This window comes from Pogona vitticeps, chromosome 5 (genome assembly GCF_051106095.1).
Source record: "Pogona vitticeps strain Pit_001003342236 chromosome 5, PviZW2.1, whole genome shotgun sequence".
NCBI classification, from domain to species: Eukaryota; Metazoa; Chordata; class Lepidosauria; order Squamata; family Agamidae; genus Pogona; species Pogona vitticeps.
Genome location: NC_135787.1, coordinates 94834220 through 94851347, shown reverse-complemented (window position 1 = coordinate 94851347; position 17128 = coordinate 94834220). Strand labels below are relative to the sequence as shown.

Genomic DNA, 17128 nt, shown 5'->3' with positions numbered 1-17128 from the left:
AGGAAATAAATGAAATAAGCAAGCTAAACCACTGCATGTCCTAAAATAATGCTTTATCAATAACTGAAAAGGGGGAAGGTAATTGAATAAATAAGGAATTCATTTCCAATTTATTAACAGCAGAAAGATTGAAGATTAGCCTTGAGAAAAGAAGACTAAAGGGTGATATGATAGCACTTTTCAAATATTTGAAAGGCTGTCATACAGAGGAGGGACAAGATCATCCCAGAGTGCAGAACATCCAACAATGGGCTCAAGTTAAAGGAAGCCAGATTTCAATTGAATATCAGGAAAACCTCCTAACTGTTAGAGCAGTACGACAGTGGAACCAGTTACCACGGGAGCTGTGAGTGCTCCAACACTGGAGGCATTCAAAATAATCTTAGATAATCACCTGGCCGATCTGCTTTGATTGCATTCCTGCACTGAACAGGGGGTTGGACTTGATGTCTTGTAGGCCCCTTCTAACTTCACTTTTCTCTGATTCTATGACTGTGAGAAATTAAAAAAGTATTTATAATTTCCAATTACATGTTTGGTATAGGGAAGTTTGGAATACGTACAGCTATCAATGATAAGCTTAGCTGCAACATAGAAGTTATGAGTGGGTAACAGGCAGAGAAGAATTAATAGATATACAGGGAGAATTTATCAATTTTGTGTTAGTAAAAGGGAAAGGGCAACATCCATTGAAGGAGTTAATACAATTCTGGAAGGGAGATGGGGCTCCATAAGGGTAAATGGCATACGTTGTTACTTCCAAATGGTCCCAGTGTGGGGGACAGACTGTGTATTTAGTTATTTGTTTATTACATGCTTTCTTCTTTTTCTGTTTGAGAGTTTTTTTGTATAAATTATATTTTTTTAAAAAAATTTAAAAACTTGCAGTGTTTTAAAACACTAGCAATATAGCTTAGGTTTCATGTTGGCTATCCATAAAAGTTTATGCCAAATACAGCTAGTTAAAATGCTGTAGAAATGCTGGTGGTTTGAGCTGCTTCAGAGGTTTGCTTTGGTTTATTCTCAGTGATTATGCATCATGGAACCAAACCAAAACGTTGTGATCCTACCTGCAGCAAAAAAAGAGCAGCACTTGACAGGAACCCAGAAAGGTGTAGTGGGGGTTGGATAAGGGGATGATTGGTTCATGATGACACATAATTGAAAAAAGACAAAATTAGCCCATCCCCCAAACAGACTAAACTGCAGTACAAAAATCCACCTGACTGCATCCATGGTTGATGTTGCATAAATTTGGAGATAATTGTGAATAACATTCAGTTGCATCTTTCTGGCAGAGCTTCACCAGAGCCTGATTTGCTTCAGCTGCGCAATTTTAGAGCTGTCCAATTTGACTTCAGTTTGGAAGTTCAAATCCTCATGCCACCCACTGACTATTGGAAAACAATAAATAGGTGTAATATTTTTTTCTTTGTTAGAACTGCATGAAACATGAAAGCAGAGTAGCCCATTATGAAGAGATAAAGCCTGCCAATGTTCAAACAAATAGACATGGACAGTATGTCGGGGAAATGGGAAGTACTGCATACATTTAAATTCTGGTTTTTCAAAACAGAAAAAGAATTGGCAATATTTTCTTAATTGTTATGAATGTAGCATATAAAATAAAAGTAGCCCCAGCTAAGAAATCTGGATACTTTCAGAAGGATAGTTCCAAAGAGGTTTTGTGTGTGTAGGGAGGTGGTATGAGTCACTTCCTCTAATCCAGTGGTTCTCAAACTGGGGTCCCCAGATATTCTTGGACTGCAATTCCCAGAAGCCTTCACCACTTGCTGTGCTGGCCAGGATTTCTGGGAGTTGCAATCCAAAAACATCTGGGAACCCAAGTTTCAGAACCACTGTTCTAATCCACCTTTGTGAAGTATTTAACTATTTATACGAGAATGGTGTATATCGAAAAGGTATTCCTAGGCAGAAATTGAAATGATATGTTATGGAGTAATAACAAATGAATAAAAATGTAAGGCTCCTCTCTCCACAATTTCTGTTCAACTGAATCAATGATATAAAAGAAGCAATAGAATGGGGTACATGATGGCTGTGGTTATGAATACACAGTGGTTAAAGGTCAAAAGGTTTCAACCACTGGCATTTTTCAAGTAAGTTCCAAATGCTACACCCTCTTTGATACTCTGAATCTACACTGCTCACAGAACTTTGGGTGAGGTCAGATGCCTATTCAGTCTGCTTCAGAGCTTTACTTTAATCTGGAGATCTCTTAAATCTTTCCAAAACTGCCCAATTGAGTTTAGGATTCAGCTAACAACCTGTATGGTCGTATTTTAGGTCTCTACTGAACAGTTTTATGAAGCTACATGTTCTTTTGTTGTTTAATAAATTTGTGGACCTTTATGTATCCCAAATTAAAAATGAGATGGTGTAAAATTCCTCTTTCAGCATAGGATTTCACTGCTGAATGGCTAATGAACACAGCCTGGAGATACCACCTAGCAAGCAGCGACATGAGCTATGATACGGTGCTTTGACAGATAACAAGGGAGAACAAAATTCTTTTAAAAAGTACAGTGGCAAATTATAACACTTCCGCTCCCCACCACCACCACAATATTCACTACTTTTACTTATGACTTTTGTGAAACAATTAAAAGATTTGAGGATCACTTTGAGGGGATTTTTTTTTAATTGAGATCATTTCCTTACCATCAGGCAATGCAATGCAATGCAAATTCCAGCTGAAGAGGGTCTGGATAAGCAAAAGCTTCTTGTGCCAACACAACTGTCTTTGTGTTGGCACAACTCTCTTATGCTGGCTGATCTCAAATATGCTGGCACAATGGCTGAGCTGGCTGTTAGCCAGCAGAAGTGCCATAATAGAGGCAGAAAAGGGAAGGGTCGGGGAAGGGCAGGAGCCAAGTTATACCAGATCAAAATTTCTCTCAATTCAGAATGAGTCATATATAAAAGTCATATCATCTTAAATAATTCTCAACATTCCTAGGCTGGGAGGGCTTTTAATTCAGCATAGTTTCAGCTGGATAGTGTCAGCCACCCCACTGTCATCTTGGTTAGTTAGGATTGTACTCTTAGATGGATTATCCCTACCGCTGGTTAAATTTTTTTTAAGTTAAACTCATTCTTCAGTTAACAAAAGCCAGCTGTAGGAATCTTTACAGTATACAATCATTGTATTAACTTTAATAAACTAAAATAGACTTAAAAATTAAATACAGAAATTAAGAAGTGTGGCCCGTGGGGTGTTTCTAAAGTTAACAAAAGACCCTTGGTCCCACTGAGGTCACCCACCTTTCCTCCAAACCCATAAAGGACCCTGTCTGCTTTGTCCAGAATGGAGACAGTTTAAGCTTCATATTTTAAAAAATGGATGGTCAAACATTTCTTCCTTTCTTGTTCAGAACAGTTTTGATAAAGCTTGAGGTGCAATTTAAATTCATGATATCACCTGACAGCATGTACTCTAATTGTCTAGAAATCTCTCTACAGGATACGCTTTTCTGCTCCTTCATTGAAAAATAGCCCTGACAACTACTTTGTATTTGGGTGAGAAGTGGTTAACTGATGAAAAAATAAGTCAACTTCTGGGATTTTCCCATGCGTGGTGTCACTTTGTGAATGGTAGTGAGCAGAAGGGAGTGTCCTGTGGACTATTTTGACTGCTGCCATTGGTGTTCTCAATGTTCAGTCTGCCCTTTGCTATCTAAAGCTTCACATCTTTTTTTTCCTGCTGGCAGCAATATTAGCCATATCCTGGCCATTTGAATCATGGGTATAGAAGCACAATATCCCACATTCAGAAACCAGAGGGGTTTTTTTTGAGAACTAGATTAACTTATGGTTTCAGCTCACCAGTTCTGCTGCAACATGGGCTCTTGAAAGCTGAATAAATGATCAAACAAGTGATGTGGGATGTTGCTGGACAGAGCTCTAGTCCCACATTACCAAGTGGCTGGCAATTATAATAAAGTTTTTTGTCCCTATAGACTATTTTTATAACTTAGAATTCAGCAATGTATAACAAGAAAGCAACTGATAAACCATTCTATAAAGCATACCAGGATAATGGCAAAGTTCCACTGCATATGGGAGTGAAGTTTTAAATCTGTCCTTGCACACAACAATATCTCACTTGGGATTACTGTCATTTCTTTTGTTTCTGTTGTATGCTTTAAGTGACTGATCTATGAATGTATTAAATTGATCTGATTTGATTGATTTCATAATGGTATCACACTAACATGGCTTTTGCAATTTTACAGTATTTTATCAAACACATTATATAAGGACTCTTACCTTGTTATCTTCTCTGGACTTTCTGACACAGTGGTGAGCGTCAAATGTTTTAGGAAACCCTTTTTGAGACAATTCATTATTTTGAGACATAAGATGAGGCTGACCAAAGGTTCCATTAACTCTGTATCTGTCAGCAGGAATTTTATTCATTGGAGGCGGAAGAGTTCCACAGTTAATACTTGACCAATCTGTAGAATCTGTGTATGATTCTTGATCACTCACACATCCATGCTGCCAATCTTTTAACACATGAACAGGCAACCATCTTTGATTGGAGCTGTCCGCACAATTGTTCTTGAATGAAGAAACTGAGCTTTGAGGAGGAACAAATGGCACTTCAATGCGAGCTGAAGGAGCTAATAACTTGTTTAGATGTTGTGACCTATCTTTCTGAAACATTGCTTCTAATGCAGAATGTCCTTCTTGTTCATGGCTAACATTCCAATGAGGAACAATCTGACCTCTGCCTACTGGGTTGTCCTGTATACTACTAAGAACATGTTTACTTGGGTTAGTGCCTAGATCAACTACCAAAACTCTATTATTTTTCTCTTCTTGATTAAAATTTCCAATACCGCTGTCACTATTACTGCTCATACTGTTGTTCTGATGAATATCTGCATCTCCATCAAGAAAGGCCCTGGCCCGAACTCCCTCAATAAATTCTCCCATATCTCTGTACAGAACAGAAACAAACTGAAGAACAGGTAGAGACGATGTAGGAAATTCTAGGCAGCCATTAGTGTCAGGATCTGCTGTGCATTCTAATCCAAAGCGCCGTGCAATGCCCTGGTGAATTTTATGATGAAATAGTTCTGGATCTACCATGAACACATGACATGAAGTCCTCAAAACTGCTTCATCTTCTTGGGCCAAACTTGCATCATCAATTGTCTGCATGGTAACCAGCCCAAAAAATCTTCTGTCATCAGGGCATATAGCACTAAAAGCTAGCTTCTCTGCAGGATACTTTGCAATCACACCAGATTTGTTACTGCAGAGCTGAACAGAGTCATGCATAATCTTCATAACCACCAATGAATGGATTTTTTGTTCTGCTCGAAGACGGCGCATGCATCCACGGATAGCCTGCAAACTGTCATATTCCAAATTTGAACTTGAAGAAGGAAGTTCAATTGATCCTAGGTAACCTACAACCATAGCAACATTTAAAATGCTTGCATCTAACAAATACCATTCCTGATTTTCTAATCCAGTGCTAAAATTGGAATCATCATTTAAAGCTTTAGGCAAGTCCTCATTATATAGATTATTAGAGTTACTGCTCATATGTTCAGGTCCTCTTTCTAATTTAACAGCAGCTGTTCCTTGAACTGCAATTTGCTTCTTTTTTGGGTTCTGCATATTGCTGACACATACGTTAGAATTTTCAAAGATCATGTTAAAAATTCCACCAGACTGCATTTCTTCAACAACCTTTTCTGCTCTGTTTATCCCTAATCCTTTTGAGTCAGGCTTTGGTTTTAGCCACCCCGTCTCATCATAAAACCCAATTTCTTCATCACTTGAACAGGAGTCTGTATGACCAGCCCCTTCAGCAATGACCATGTGCAAAATCCCCGAGCATTTCCCTATTAACTTCACTACATCTTCATGTGATGCCTTTTTCACATTAATCTCGTTAACTGCAAATATTTTATCTCCAGCTTTAAGGCCTACATAATCTGCAGGGCTTCCTTTTAAAACACAACTAAGAATACAGGGAGCTTGACCAGAAAGGGTAAACCCATATCCTGCTCTCCCTCTAGCAACTTCAACGCTTCTTATGCTGGAACCGTGTATACGCAGCCGACGTTTCACTTTTTCTCCTGGTCTGTGCATGCTCGTATTTTCTAGAATAGCAGGTCTCTGCAATCCACTACTGATGTTCAAGGGATGCCAGAAAGGAGTTTTTTCTGTCTTTAGAATTTCAAGTCCTAAAAGGAGAAAAAAATACTGCTTAAATAAATTTGCTCTCCCGCCTTTCCATCTGGTGAGCTTAACGTGCAGATACATGGCATTCATGAAGAGGACTTGACCCAGCTATAATCTTCCTATATGCAGAAGAATCATTCACCACAAGAACAAATTCTTATGTTAGTTCTGTTGATATATGGCATTTAGCAAGTGCACTCTAAGCAGGAAACCTCTGCACCTGCTGACTTCAAATGGTTTCAGCAATGCTTTTGCAGAGTAACACTATAAGGCCTAGATTGTTCTATCTGAAATTCAATTTTGTAGAAATCCAAAGAACCCATAATAAGTAGGAAGTCAGCACAATACTACACAATACTACTTCATGCCTAATTATTGATATTCCATTTAAAAAAGCAATACTTGACTACAATGCTAGTGGATAGTCAAATTCAGTTACGCTAGGCAATTTGCTCCCACTTTTTGTTCCAGGGTACAAGGGAACATCCCTGTACAGTACCACAGCTGTCACTGGTAGGCTTTTTCTCATGTGTTCATAGTACTTAGGATGGCCATTCTGAACTTCTCATAATTCCCTACCTCTTCCAGTATTAAGATGACAATAGCCTCCTGAATTGGTCTAGATATACACTGGGTTTTCAGCAGTCCACGGTCAATTCAAATGTGTACAGAAAAGCCTCTGAGTCATCATTGGGCTCTCTGAGGCTATCTGGACCACTACCGCATCTATAAACATGGATTCAGATCTTGTCATCCCTACAGTTCTTGGAGTTCACCAGCCTCTTGCCCTGACATCTCTACTCATGAGCTGGCTCCCTGCCAGTCACACTTCCTTTTGTAAAGTTTTGATTTCTGCTTCCCCCAGCCTTCTTCAACCTGGAGTTTTTCCCTGCACAAAGCTATCCAACATCTGTCCTGAGTCCCCTTTGGGGGTAGACTCCTGGATGTCAATGTACTTACCCCTCCTGGTTCTACACTGAAATCCATTACTTTCTCCAGGACCCACCAACTCCCACAGCTCAGATCAACTGGCTTCTCCTCTCCTTATAACCCTCCTTCTTTCATCTCTCCCATTCCTTAAATAACCCAGGTCTGGGCTCACTTTCCCTTCCCCACATTGGCTACTGGGCAGCATGCCATTCTGAAAGTATTTGTTTCAGATCTCAGATGTTGTTCTCCATTTGCAGTCCTGGTTGGACAATATTAAGAATTAAGCAATGATTTTTTAAAAATTTCCATGTTTTTTCTACACCATTCACAACCCAGTTCTGTTGAGCCTAATGAAAACCTGTATGGGTTGAAAGCTAGATTCTGCTTTTTAAAAAATTAATCTATTAAAGATATTGAAGCTGGCTGGATTGCTCAGTGGTTTAGGTATCTGGCTTCAGAGCTAGAGATTGGGAGTTCAATTTCCCACTGTTCCTCCTGGGAATACAGCCAACCTGTGTGCCTTGGGCAAGCTGCACAATTTCAAAATGCCCCCAGAAGAAAGGAATGGTAAACTACTTATGTTTATTCTCTCCTTCAAAAACCTTAAAAAGGGTCACCACAATTCAGAATTGACAAGATGGTACTCAATTATTATTACTAACTATTGTTTCTATATCTTCCTCTGTTATTGACGTACCTACCGTAATCTGATTATATTTAAATATAAAGTGTTGTTCTTCACAATGCATCTATTTTTATTTATGGTGATTAATAATTTTTACACTTTGTTGTTCCATAGATATAATTAGTTCCACAGATATCATTAGTGGTATCAGTCTCCTCCTCCTCCTCCTCCTCCTCCTCCTTCTTCTTCAAAACTCTTAGTGTAGCAGAGGCACCAGGAAAAGGATAATACATGGGATGCAAGACCTGAGCATGGCTTTTTATGATAAAATCTTCTGGAGGTCACTTATTCTGGAGGTCACTTATTCATAGGATCACCATATATCAAGAGCAACTTGAAAGTACACGACAACAAATGTTTAAACTAGGCCTACAGTATATACCCCCTACTCTTTATTTCTTAAGGGACCCAAGTTTAGATGCACATTCCAGTTACTATTGGAGAACCATTTACCTCAATGAACTTTTATGTAATCTGAAATCTCTTTTGAAACCTTCATGATTAACCTAACTCATGTAATTCAACATATGTCTACTGTGGAGTAAGCCCACTGAGCTCACTGGGACTTAGTCCCCGGTAAATGTGTTTTGGACTGCAGCTTAGATCTGCACACTACCACCTGTATTCCACTTCAAACCAACCACAAATTGCAAGTTTGACACTTCCAGTCTGCCCCCTACTTTCTTGGATTCCCCACTTATATTGGCATTTTATGATTATATGTCAGAGGGTATTTAATACTCCTCTGGTAAGGACAGTGAGCGTTGAGAGAATTCTATTGGAGTATTTATGTAGGTAAGATGTATGGAAGATTACTATGCTAGATAATAGCTGTTAGGCATGTTGTGGTTTCTCACTCTTCTGTAGGTGATCAGGGAACAAAGGAAGGCTAATGATGTGGGTGATCACATAACAATAGGAAGGCAATTAGCCTTAGATAAAGTACAAAGAAGTCAACCACAGATGTCTGAGCTAGGGGAGCTTCTTAGCAATGCCTTGAGAACTCTTTTTATTAACTTAGAACGATTACACAGAATGTTGTGAGAATTCAGATAGGATACTAGTTACCTAATTGCCACTAGGATTGGCCGGAGAAACCCTTTGATCTTATGACCTAACTCTAAGGGAAAAGGCAGAATGAGAGGTCACCCCACCCGCTGGGAGCTGCTGCTTCTCTGCCGGGAGTGTCTGTACTCACTGTAACAGAAAAATTAACAGCCTGGGGCAGGATTTTTCACACTCTTCACTTCTCTAATCTAGAACAACTGAGTCTATCTTACTGGATTGTCCTCTGATTTACCGATCCTGTTAAATCACAGGCTATTGTATATGAATTCCATCTCAGATCCGGACATCATCATTCTGCCAGCAGGCAAAGGCAACGGCACAGTAATAATGCAAACAGAAGAATACAAGGACAAAATCAGGGAACGTCTAGACCCCACCACCTACAGAAAACTAAAACGGGACCCAACCAACAAAATCACAAAACAAACAAATATGCTGATCAGGAGTTCTTCCCTGTACCCCAACGTCCCTCAACGAATCTGCAAGACAGAAGCTCTCCCACCAAGACTTTATGGACTCCCCAAAATCCACAAAGACTCAATCCCACTCAGGCCCATTGTGAGTGCCATTGGCTCACTGACATATGAATTAGCAAAATACCTAGTCACCCTTCTACAGACCCACACTGGACAAACCTCATCCTACATCAAAGACTCAGAACATTTCATAAGCAAGATCAGCACCCTAAAATTCAACTCCAGGGACAGACTGATCAGCTTTGACATAGTATCCCTATTCACCAAGGACACTGACACTCATCCAGCAGATCTTTCCAGAAGACATCAAGGCCCTTTTCCAACACTGCCTAACAACCAGCTATTTTCAGTGGGATAATGAGTTCTATGAACAGACAGATGGAGTGGCCATGGGGAGCCCCCTCAGCCTGGTTATAGCAAACCTCTACATGGAACATTTTGAAAAACAGGCCCTGGCTTTGAGGAAGATTTTCTAAACCATCTCAACAGCATCCACCCAAATACACAATTCACCATGGAAAAAGAAATAGAAGGCCAACTCCCGTTCTTAGATGTCATGGTCGTACGCAAAACTGACCTCCTATTGGGACACAAGGTCTACAGAAACCCATCCACACAGACCAGTACCTACACAAAAACTCCAACCACCACCCACAGCAAAAAAGAGGCATATTCAAAACACTGGTAGACTGTGCAAATTGGAACTGTGAAGCTCAATTTCTCAGCACCAAACTCAACCATCTGAATTGGGCCCTACAGGCAAATGGCTACTCCAAAAATGAAATCAAAAGAGCCATCAAACTAAGAAAACAACACCAAAGGTAAAGGTAAAGGTTCCCCTTGACAACTTTTTGTCCAGTCGTGTCCGACTCTAGGGGGCGGCGCTCATCCCGCTCTTCGAGCCAGCGTTTTGTCCGAAGACAATCTTTCCGTGGTCACATGGCCAGTGTAATTTAGACACGGAACGCTGTTTACCTTCCCACCGAGGTGGTCCCTATTTATCTACTCGCATTTGCATGCTTTCGAACCGCTAGGTTGGCGGGAGCTGGGACAAGCGACGGGTGCTCATTCCGTTGCGTGGATTCGATCTTACGACTGCCGGATCTTCTGACCCTGCAGCACAGGCTTCTGCGGTTTAGCCCACAACTGAAGAGGAAAAACAACCACCCACAAATAAAATATTTCTGCCATACATCAAACAGGTCATGGACCACACGGGGAAACATTTGTAAAAACACAACCTAAAAACAGTATTCAAGCCTACCACAAAAATACAACAAATGTTATGGTCAGCAAAAGACAGAAGGCACCCCCTCACCACTGCAGGAGTATACTGGATACCTTGCAGTTATGGACAGGTATATATTGGAACTACAAAATGCAGCATCCACACCAGAATCAAAGAACACGAGAGACACCGCAGACTAAAACAACCAGAAAAATCGGCAGTAGCTGAACATGCCCTAAAACAAGCTGGACATGTTAGACTGAACAGGGAAACCACTGAAATCCACAAACACCAGCAGAACTTCAACAAAAAAGATGAAAGTCTAAAACTCAACAAAGCCTGGCTCCCAGCATTGAAAAATACAGCATGCAAAAGGTCAACGAATTCTATCCAGTTACAAGGACCAGTGACCACCGCACACAAAAGACCAGCTAACAACACCCATCAATCACAGTGACAGATCATCTCTCTGTCTTATCACAACAATATACCCACAACAAAAAACATGCTGATCACCACAATCACCCATCTCCTGAAAAGGACAAAAGCTGATCCCACAGCTATAAATACTCAACTATCCAAATAAACTGCACCAGAGCACAGACAGAGTTCTGACTCCTGTCCTCTGAAGATGCGGTTCACAGAGACTGGCGAAACGTTAGGAAGAACAACCTTCAGAACATGGCCAAAGAGTCCGAAAAACCCACAACAATTCCATCTCCCTTTGCAAGTTTCCTGGGTGACAGAATTATACTGTACTGTCAAAACAAAATTAGAGATTCAGTTGGTGTGCTGCCCACCCTACAGCCAGTCACTACTACCTGAGGTGAGAGGGCCTTGAATTTGTTTTTGTTATTGTTCTTTCAATTTATATATTGCCCCTTAGTACTTAGAGCATTCTCTGGGCAGTTTACAACATAATTATGCAAACTCTCCCCTACTCCAGCAAACTGGGTACTCATTTTACCAACCTTGAAAGGATGGAACGCTGAACCAACCTTCAGTTGGCTACCCGAATCCATCAAAAACAAATTCAGGTCATGAGCAAAGGCTTCAACTGCAGGACTCCAGTTTAACTGCTTGTTATGGTGCCAAGGATCTCCAGAATGGTGATTCTGGGCAACTATCTATGAATGGACTGCTTTGTCTGGAACTCAAGACTTTATGACTATTGTTAACAAACTACATGCTTGAAAGACAATGTTTAAAGCTGAAAACAATGAGTGTACAATGGTGGTTTACATTATTAAAAGACAGTATTAAAACTAAAACAATATGTAAATACTAAAAAGGAAAAAATACCACTCTGAGAGATGGTAAGCACAAGTAGTACTAAAGACCCAGTCAGAGGAGTAATGCATAACAATCCATCTGAAAGTCACTCACGTAGTCAGTCACTAACGTAGCCAGTCACTGAGAGAAAGCTTGCCTGAAGAGAATGGTCTTTGCTTGCTTTCAGAAGGACAGCAAAGATGGGGCCAACCTGGTCTCCTGTGGGAGGGAGTTCCAAAGTCTAGGAGTAGCAATGGAGAAGGCTCTTTCCTGTGTCCCCATCAGATGCACCTGGGAAGGTGGTGGAAGTGAGAGAAAGGCCTCTCCTGGTATCTTAACCCCGAGCTGGCTCATAATGGGATACACGGTCTTTGAGATAGCTTGGACCCATTCATTTAAGGCTCTATAGGTTAAATGCAGCACCTTGAATTGTGCCTGGAAACAGATCAGCAGTCAGTGGAGCTGCTGTAACAGGGGGGTTATGTGATCCTTGTAACCAGCCCGAGTTAGCAATCTGGCTGCTGCATTTTGGACCAGCTGAAATTTCTTGACACTTTCCATTGGCAGTCCCACATAGAACGAGTTACAGTAATTCAGCCAGAAAGTAACTAAGGTGTGTATGACAGTGGCCAGTCTATAAAACAATCTATAAAACATCACACCAAAATAAATGTATGTCTTAAAAGTGGCATAATGCTTCTCTTCTGTTTTTTTAATACATACTGAAACAAGCACTTTCATTCAATAATGACTAAGATACCAAAAGTTATATAATTTGATCTGTGGAAGAGTCCAGGGCATACAGTTGGATGACTTTCAGTTTTTTGAGGTCTGAGGACTGGGACAAGATACAGTGGTGCCTCGACTTACGACTGTCCCAACATATAACCATTTCGACTTGCAATCAGCTCTGGCCACAAAATTTTGCTTCGACTTGCGGCCGGAGTTTCGAGTTGCAAACAAAAGAGGCAGGGGGGAAAAGACGGTGAATTCAAATTAGAGGGCTAACTGTTGGTTGGCGAGGAGCTTCTTTGTAGCTCTTTCGCCCCAACAGTTAGAGTGTGTGCGTTTGCAGAGAGGCTTCAGACTGCCTGGTGCTGCTTTCTGCTTCTGGGTGAGTACATTTACAGGGTTTTGGTGGATTTGGGCTGGGGGGTTATGTTTCTGTGCTGTGATGTTTTTGGTGTTTTGTTGTTGTTGTTTTTTCCAGCCCCATTGTGTTCCAACGGGGCTTGTTCTGTTTCTTTTTCTTTCTTTCTTTTTTTCATTCTTTCTTTCTTTATTTATTTTTCAGCCCCATCGCATTCTGATGGGGCTGGCTGTGTGGGGGGATGTTTTTTTAATTAGTTTTTCTAATTAAAAACTCGTTGTGGTGTTGTTTTGTTTTTTGTTTTTATTTGTTTTTGAGCCCCATCGCATTCTGATGGGGCTGGCTGTAGTTTTTTTGGGGGAGTGGTGGTTTTTTTATGCTGGAACGGATTAATCTGGTCCGGATGATAGGCCTCCCCCTAGTTTTTCACCTGACTAGTTTGCAGCCTTTTAAAAATCTAAAGTGGAGGCCATCCGACGGGACCTCTCTCCTTTTTTGAACACAGTGAGTCGAACAGAGATGTCCAGCGCTCTGTCTTGCCCGGTAACCCTTGACTCCTTTCAGCCTGTCACGCCTGATTCTGTGGCCAGAGTGCTTGACCGCTGTCGAGCCACCACCTCCTCCTTGGACCCTTGCCCGGCCTGGCTAATCAAAGCAGCCAGGCCGATAACAACAGAATGGGCCACTGCAATAATAAATGGGTCTTTCCTTGAGGGCAGGTTTCCCTCTGCCCTCAAGGAGACACTCATTAGGCCCATAAGAAAGAAACCTAATTTGGCGGCGGACGAAATTGGCAATTATAGGTCCGTCGCCAATATTTCTTTCATGAGCAAAGTGGTCGAGAGGGTGGTGGCTGACCAGCTTCAGGCACATCTGGATGAAACAGATGCCCTGGATCCTTTTCAGTCGGGCTTCAGGCCATGCCACGGTACAGAGACAGCATTGGTCGCCCTGTACGATGACTTGTTGAGGGAGTCCGACAGCGGTAAAATATCTTTGTTGGTCCTCCTCGACATCTCGGCAGCCTTCGATACTGTCAACCACGGTATCCTCCTGGGGAGACTCTCTGAGTTGGGTATCGGTGGCTTGGCTCTGGCCGGGTTCCGTTCCTTCTTGGAAGACCGTCCCCAGAGAGTGCAGCTTGGGGAGAGTATTTCGGCCCCATGGAGTCTCAATTGTGGGGTTCCACAGGGGTCGATCATCTCCCCAATGTTGTTTAACATCTATATGAGGCCGCTGGGTGAGGTCATCAGGGGATGTGGAGCATCGTGTCATCAATATGCTGATGACACCCAGCTCTACATTTCCTTTTCACCAACTGCAGGCGATGCCGTCCTCTCCCTCCAGATGCCTGGGGGCCATACAGAAATGGATGCAGGAGAATGGGCTGAAGCTGAACCCGAACAAGACGGAGGTTCTGAGGGTGGGTGACCCTGTGGATGGTGGCTTGGGAAACTCCCTCATGTTTTGGGGGGGTGGCCCTGGCCACGAAGAGTGGGGTCCGCAGCCTGGGGGTACACCTGGACCCAATGCTCATCATGGTAACACAAGTGGCATCAGGAGTCCGCACCGCCTTTTTCCACCTTTGGCGGATTGCCGGCTGCGACCTTACCTAGACACGGGGGCGCTCACTACCTTAGTACATGCGCTCGTAATTTCTAGATTAGACTACTGTAACATGCTCTACATGGGGCTTCCTTTGAAGCTGATGCGGAAACTTCAAGTGGTGCAGAATGCGGCAGCCAGATTCCTTACTGGAATGAGAAAATATCAACATATCTCTCCTACTCTGGCCATGCTGCACTGGCTGCCCATCCGTTTCCGCATTGACTTCAAAGTGTTAACGTTTACATATAAAGCCCTAAACGGTTTAGGACCTCGATACTTGGCGGAACGCTTACTCCCAACTAGTTCTACCCGTGTCACCCGCGTGAGCCAGGAGGTGAGGCTGAGGAGCCTGACGCCAAGGGAGGCCCGGAAAGAAAGAACTAGAAACCGGGCTTTCTCAGCGGTGGCTCCTCATCTCTGGAATAACCTACCTCAGGAGATTCGCGCTGCACCCTTGCTGGGTACTTTTAAGAACCAACTAAAAACAAGGATGTATAGGCAGGCCTTCCCTTACAGTTAATTCCTGTCCTCTTTCCTTTTTTTTCCTCTTTATTTGATTTATTTTTATTTTTCACATCTCATAGAATCATTTAATTAATTAATTGTTATACATTTTTTTAGAACTTGTTATCCTTATGTTGTAAGCCGCTAGAGTGGTCGAAATGACTAGATAGGCGAGGTATAAATACAATAAATAATAATAATAATATAATAATTGCGTTCCAACCCATTCCTATGGGAAATGGTGCTTTGACTTAACGACCATTTCAAGTTATGCCCATCTTCTGGAACGGATTACCGATGTAAATTGAGGCACCAGTGTACTCACTTGTCTGCTTAACCCTTGCCTCTCAGCTGTATCTATCTGGTAGGGAACAAAGGAGTGGTTGAAATGATAATTTCCACTTTAAGAAGTGGCCCAAGTTTAATTAAAGAAGTTGGTATTACTTCTGAAGAAAAAAATACTGGACTCAGAACATTTTAACACAGGTAAGAACCTAATATGCCCTTTTTGGCTGAGATATTCAATAGCAGAGAAGCCAACCAAAGTTTCTGTTTGATGAAACTGATGTCTTCCATCAATTTCAACTGAGAAGAGAACCAAAGTACTTTATCCTATGTGATCACCTGTGCTTAGACAGGAAAAGGACTGTTTCAGATTCTCTCGCAAATTTGTTAAACATTACGTTATCAGCAATCATGATATTATTGTGGAAGATTTATTAATCTGAATTGATAGGGCACAGGCAGGATTAAAGTCATTTAAACAATACTGTTCTGAAGGTGAGTTAGGAGATTTCTGGTCAACTCCTTGGTTTTTATGCTTTTTCATCTCATATGGTTCCATTGGAATCCACTATTATTAAATACCTACATGAAATAACTGATTCCCTTTCCTGGAGAATTTTTAAACATTAGTCCTAAGCAGCACAAAACACAAGTAATATTAGTTACCCAAGCATTTCTTAGCACATATATTACACCACAACTTATGTGTGATTCATTGTGTTGCACATTTATTCAATTAGAACATATCCTTTTGAAGTTCTTGGTCTTTTGCATGGGATTTTATGCTAAAAAAATTCTACTGTTATCAGAAAAACTGGCTATCCACGTCAATATGGACTGGCTTTCAGATCATGTACGAATAAGTTAAACGGTGCATCGCAGTATAGATTCTTGCAGGATCCCATTAAGTTATTTACCTCTACCGCGGCAATTGCCTGGCTGGCTACTCATTAGCCTTTGCTTCCTGCGTTGGCCGTTGCTATCGGATACAATTCCCCAGCAAAGCTCACACAGAAACGATCCACCCCTCACCAGCACGCAACGCTGAGAAAGTATGTGTAGCTCCTTGCAGGAAGGGCGAAGCGGCCCTCCCCTCCGGATGAAAGAGTGGGCAATTTTTAAAAACCCAGTGGTAAATCCTCGGGCCGGCCAGGTGGATTAAAGAAGGGCTCCCGAGTAAGAGCGATCCCGCTTCCTAGGCAGGGACGCATCCTTCCACTTACCCCCCTACCCCCGGGAAGAGGGCCGCAGGGGCGCACCTCCGAATTACGGAAAACGTCCGCCGAACTCAGAACTTTCTGCTTCCCGTTCCGGCTGCTTGGGACCAGGCTGCCTAGGGAGCCTCTCGCCACAACACTCCTGGCGTGTTCTCTGGAGGGAGGGCGAGCGCCTCAAAAGTTTTCCCGCAACCCAGTCGACTTCGCCGCGGCCGCCTCCCATTGTTTCCTCCCACCCACCCATCCATCCACACACACACACACACACACACCCCTTCTCCAGGGATCCAAGCTCCTCCTCCTGCCCCGAAGCAGGCAAAGGGAGAAAAGCATCCGAGCTGGCGGGCTTCCTCTTACCTGTCTGCCCCCCCCCGCCGCTGTGGGGCTGACAGACTCTACCCAAGCAGGGCTTCCAGGGAATTGAGAAGGGGGCCCTCGGCCGGCCCGCCACGGTTGCCAGGGAGATGCCCGCCGGCCTTCCCGCCCGCCTCAGTCATAGCCTCCTCAGCGAGTGGTTGAACTGAGCCGTCAATCACTCGC

General features: G+C 42.4%; 1 protein-coding gene across 6 annotated transcripts in view; it reads right to left on the bottom strand.

Moving 5' to 3' along the window:
* Positions 1 to 17128, bottom strand: part of RGS12 (regulator of G protein signaling 12) — a 152296-nt gene extending 135168 nt beyond the window's left edge. For 2 of the 6 annotated variants that reach the window (XR_013545572.1, XM_073001005.2), the window contains exons 1-2: positions 16946 to 17128; positions 4291 to 6227 (exon numbers count right to left, since the gene is read on the bottom strand). Coding sequence is in view for 4 of the 6 variants with exons in the window: in XM_073001005.2 (XP_072857106.2) it covers positions 4291 to 6132 (1842 nt within the window). In the remaining 2 variants the exon portion in view is untranslated. Of the gene's footprint in view, positions 1 to 4290; positions 6228 to 16630; positions 16844 to 16945 lie in introns of those variants that run through there. The other 4 variants (XR_013545571.1, XM_020815397.3, XM_073001004.2 and 1 more) reach the window with 3 other exon arrangements.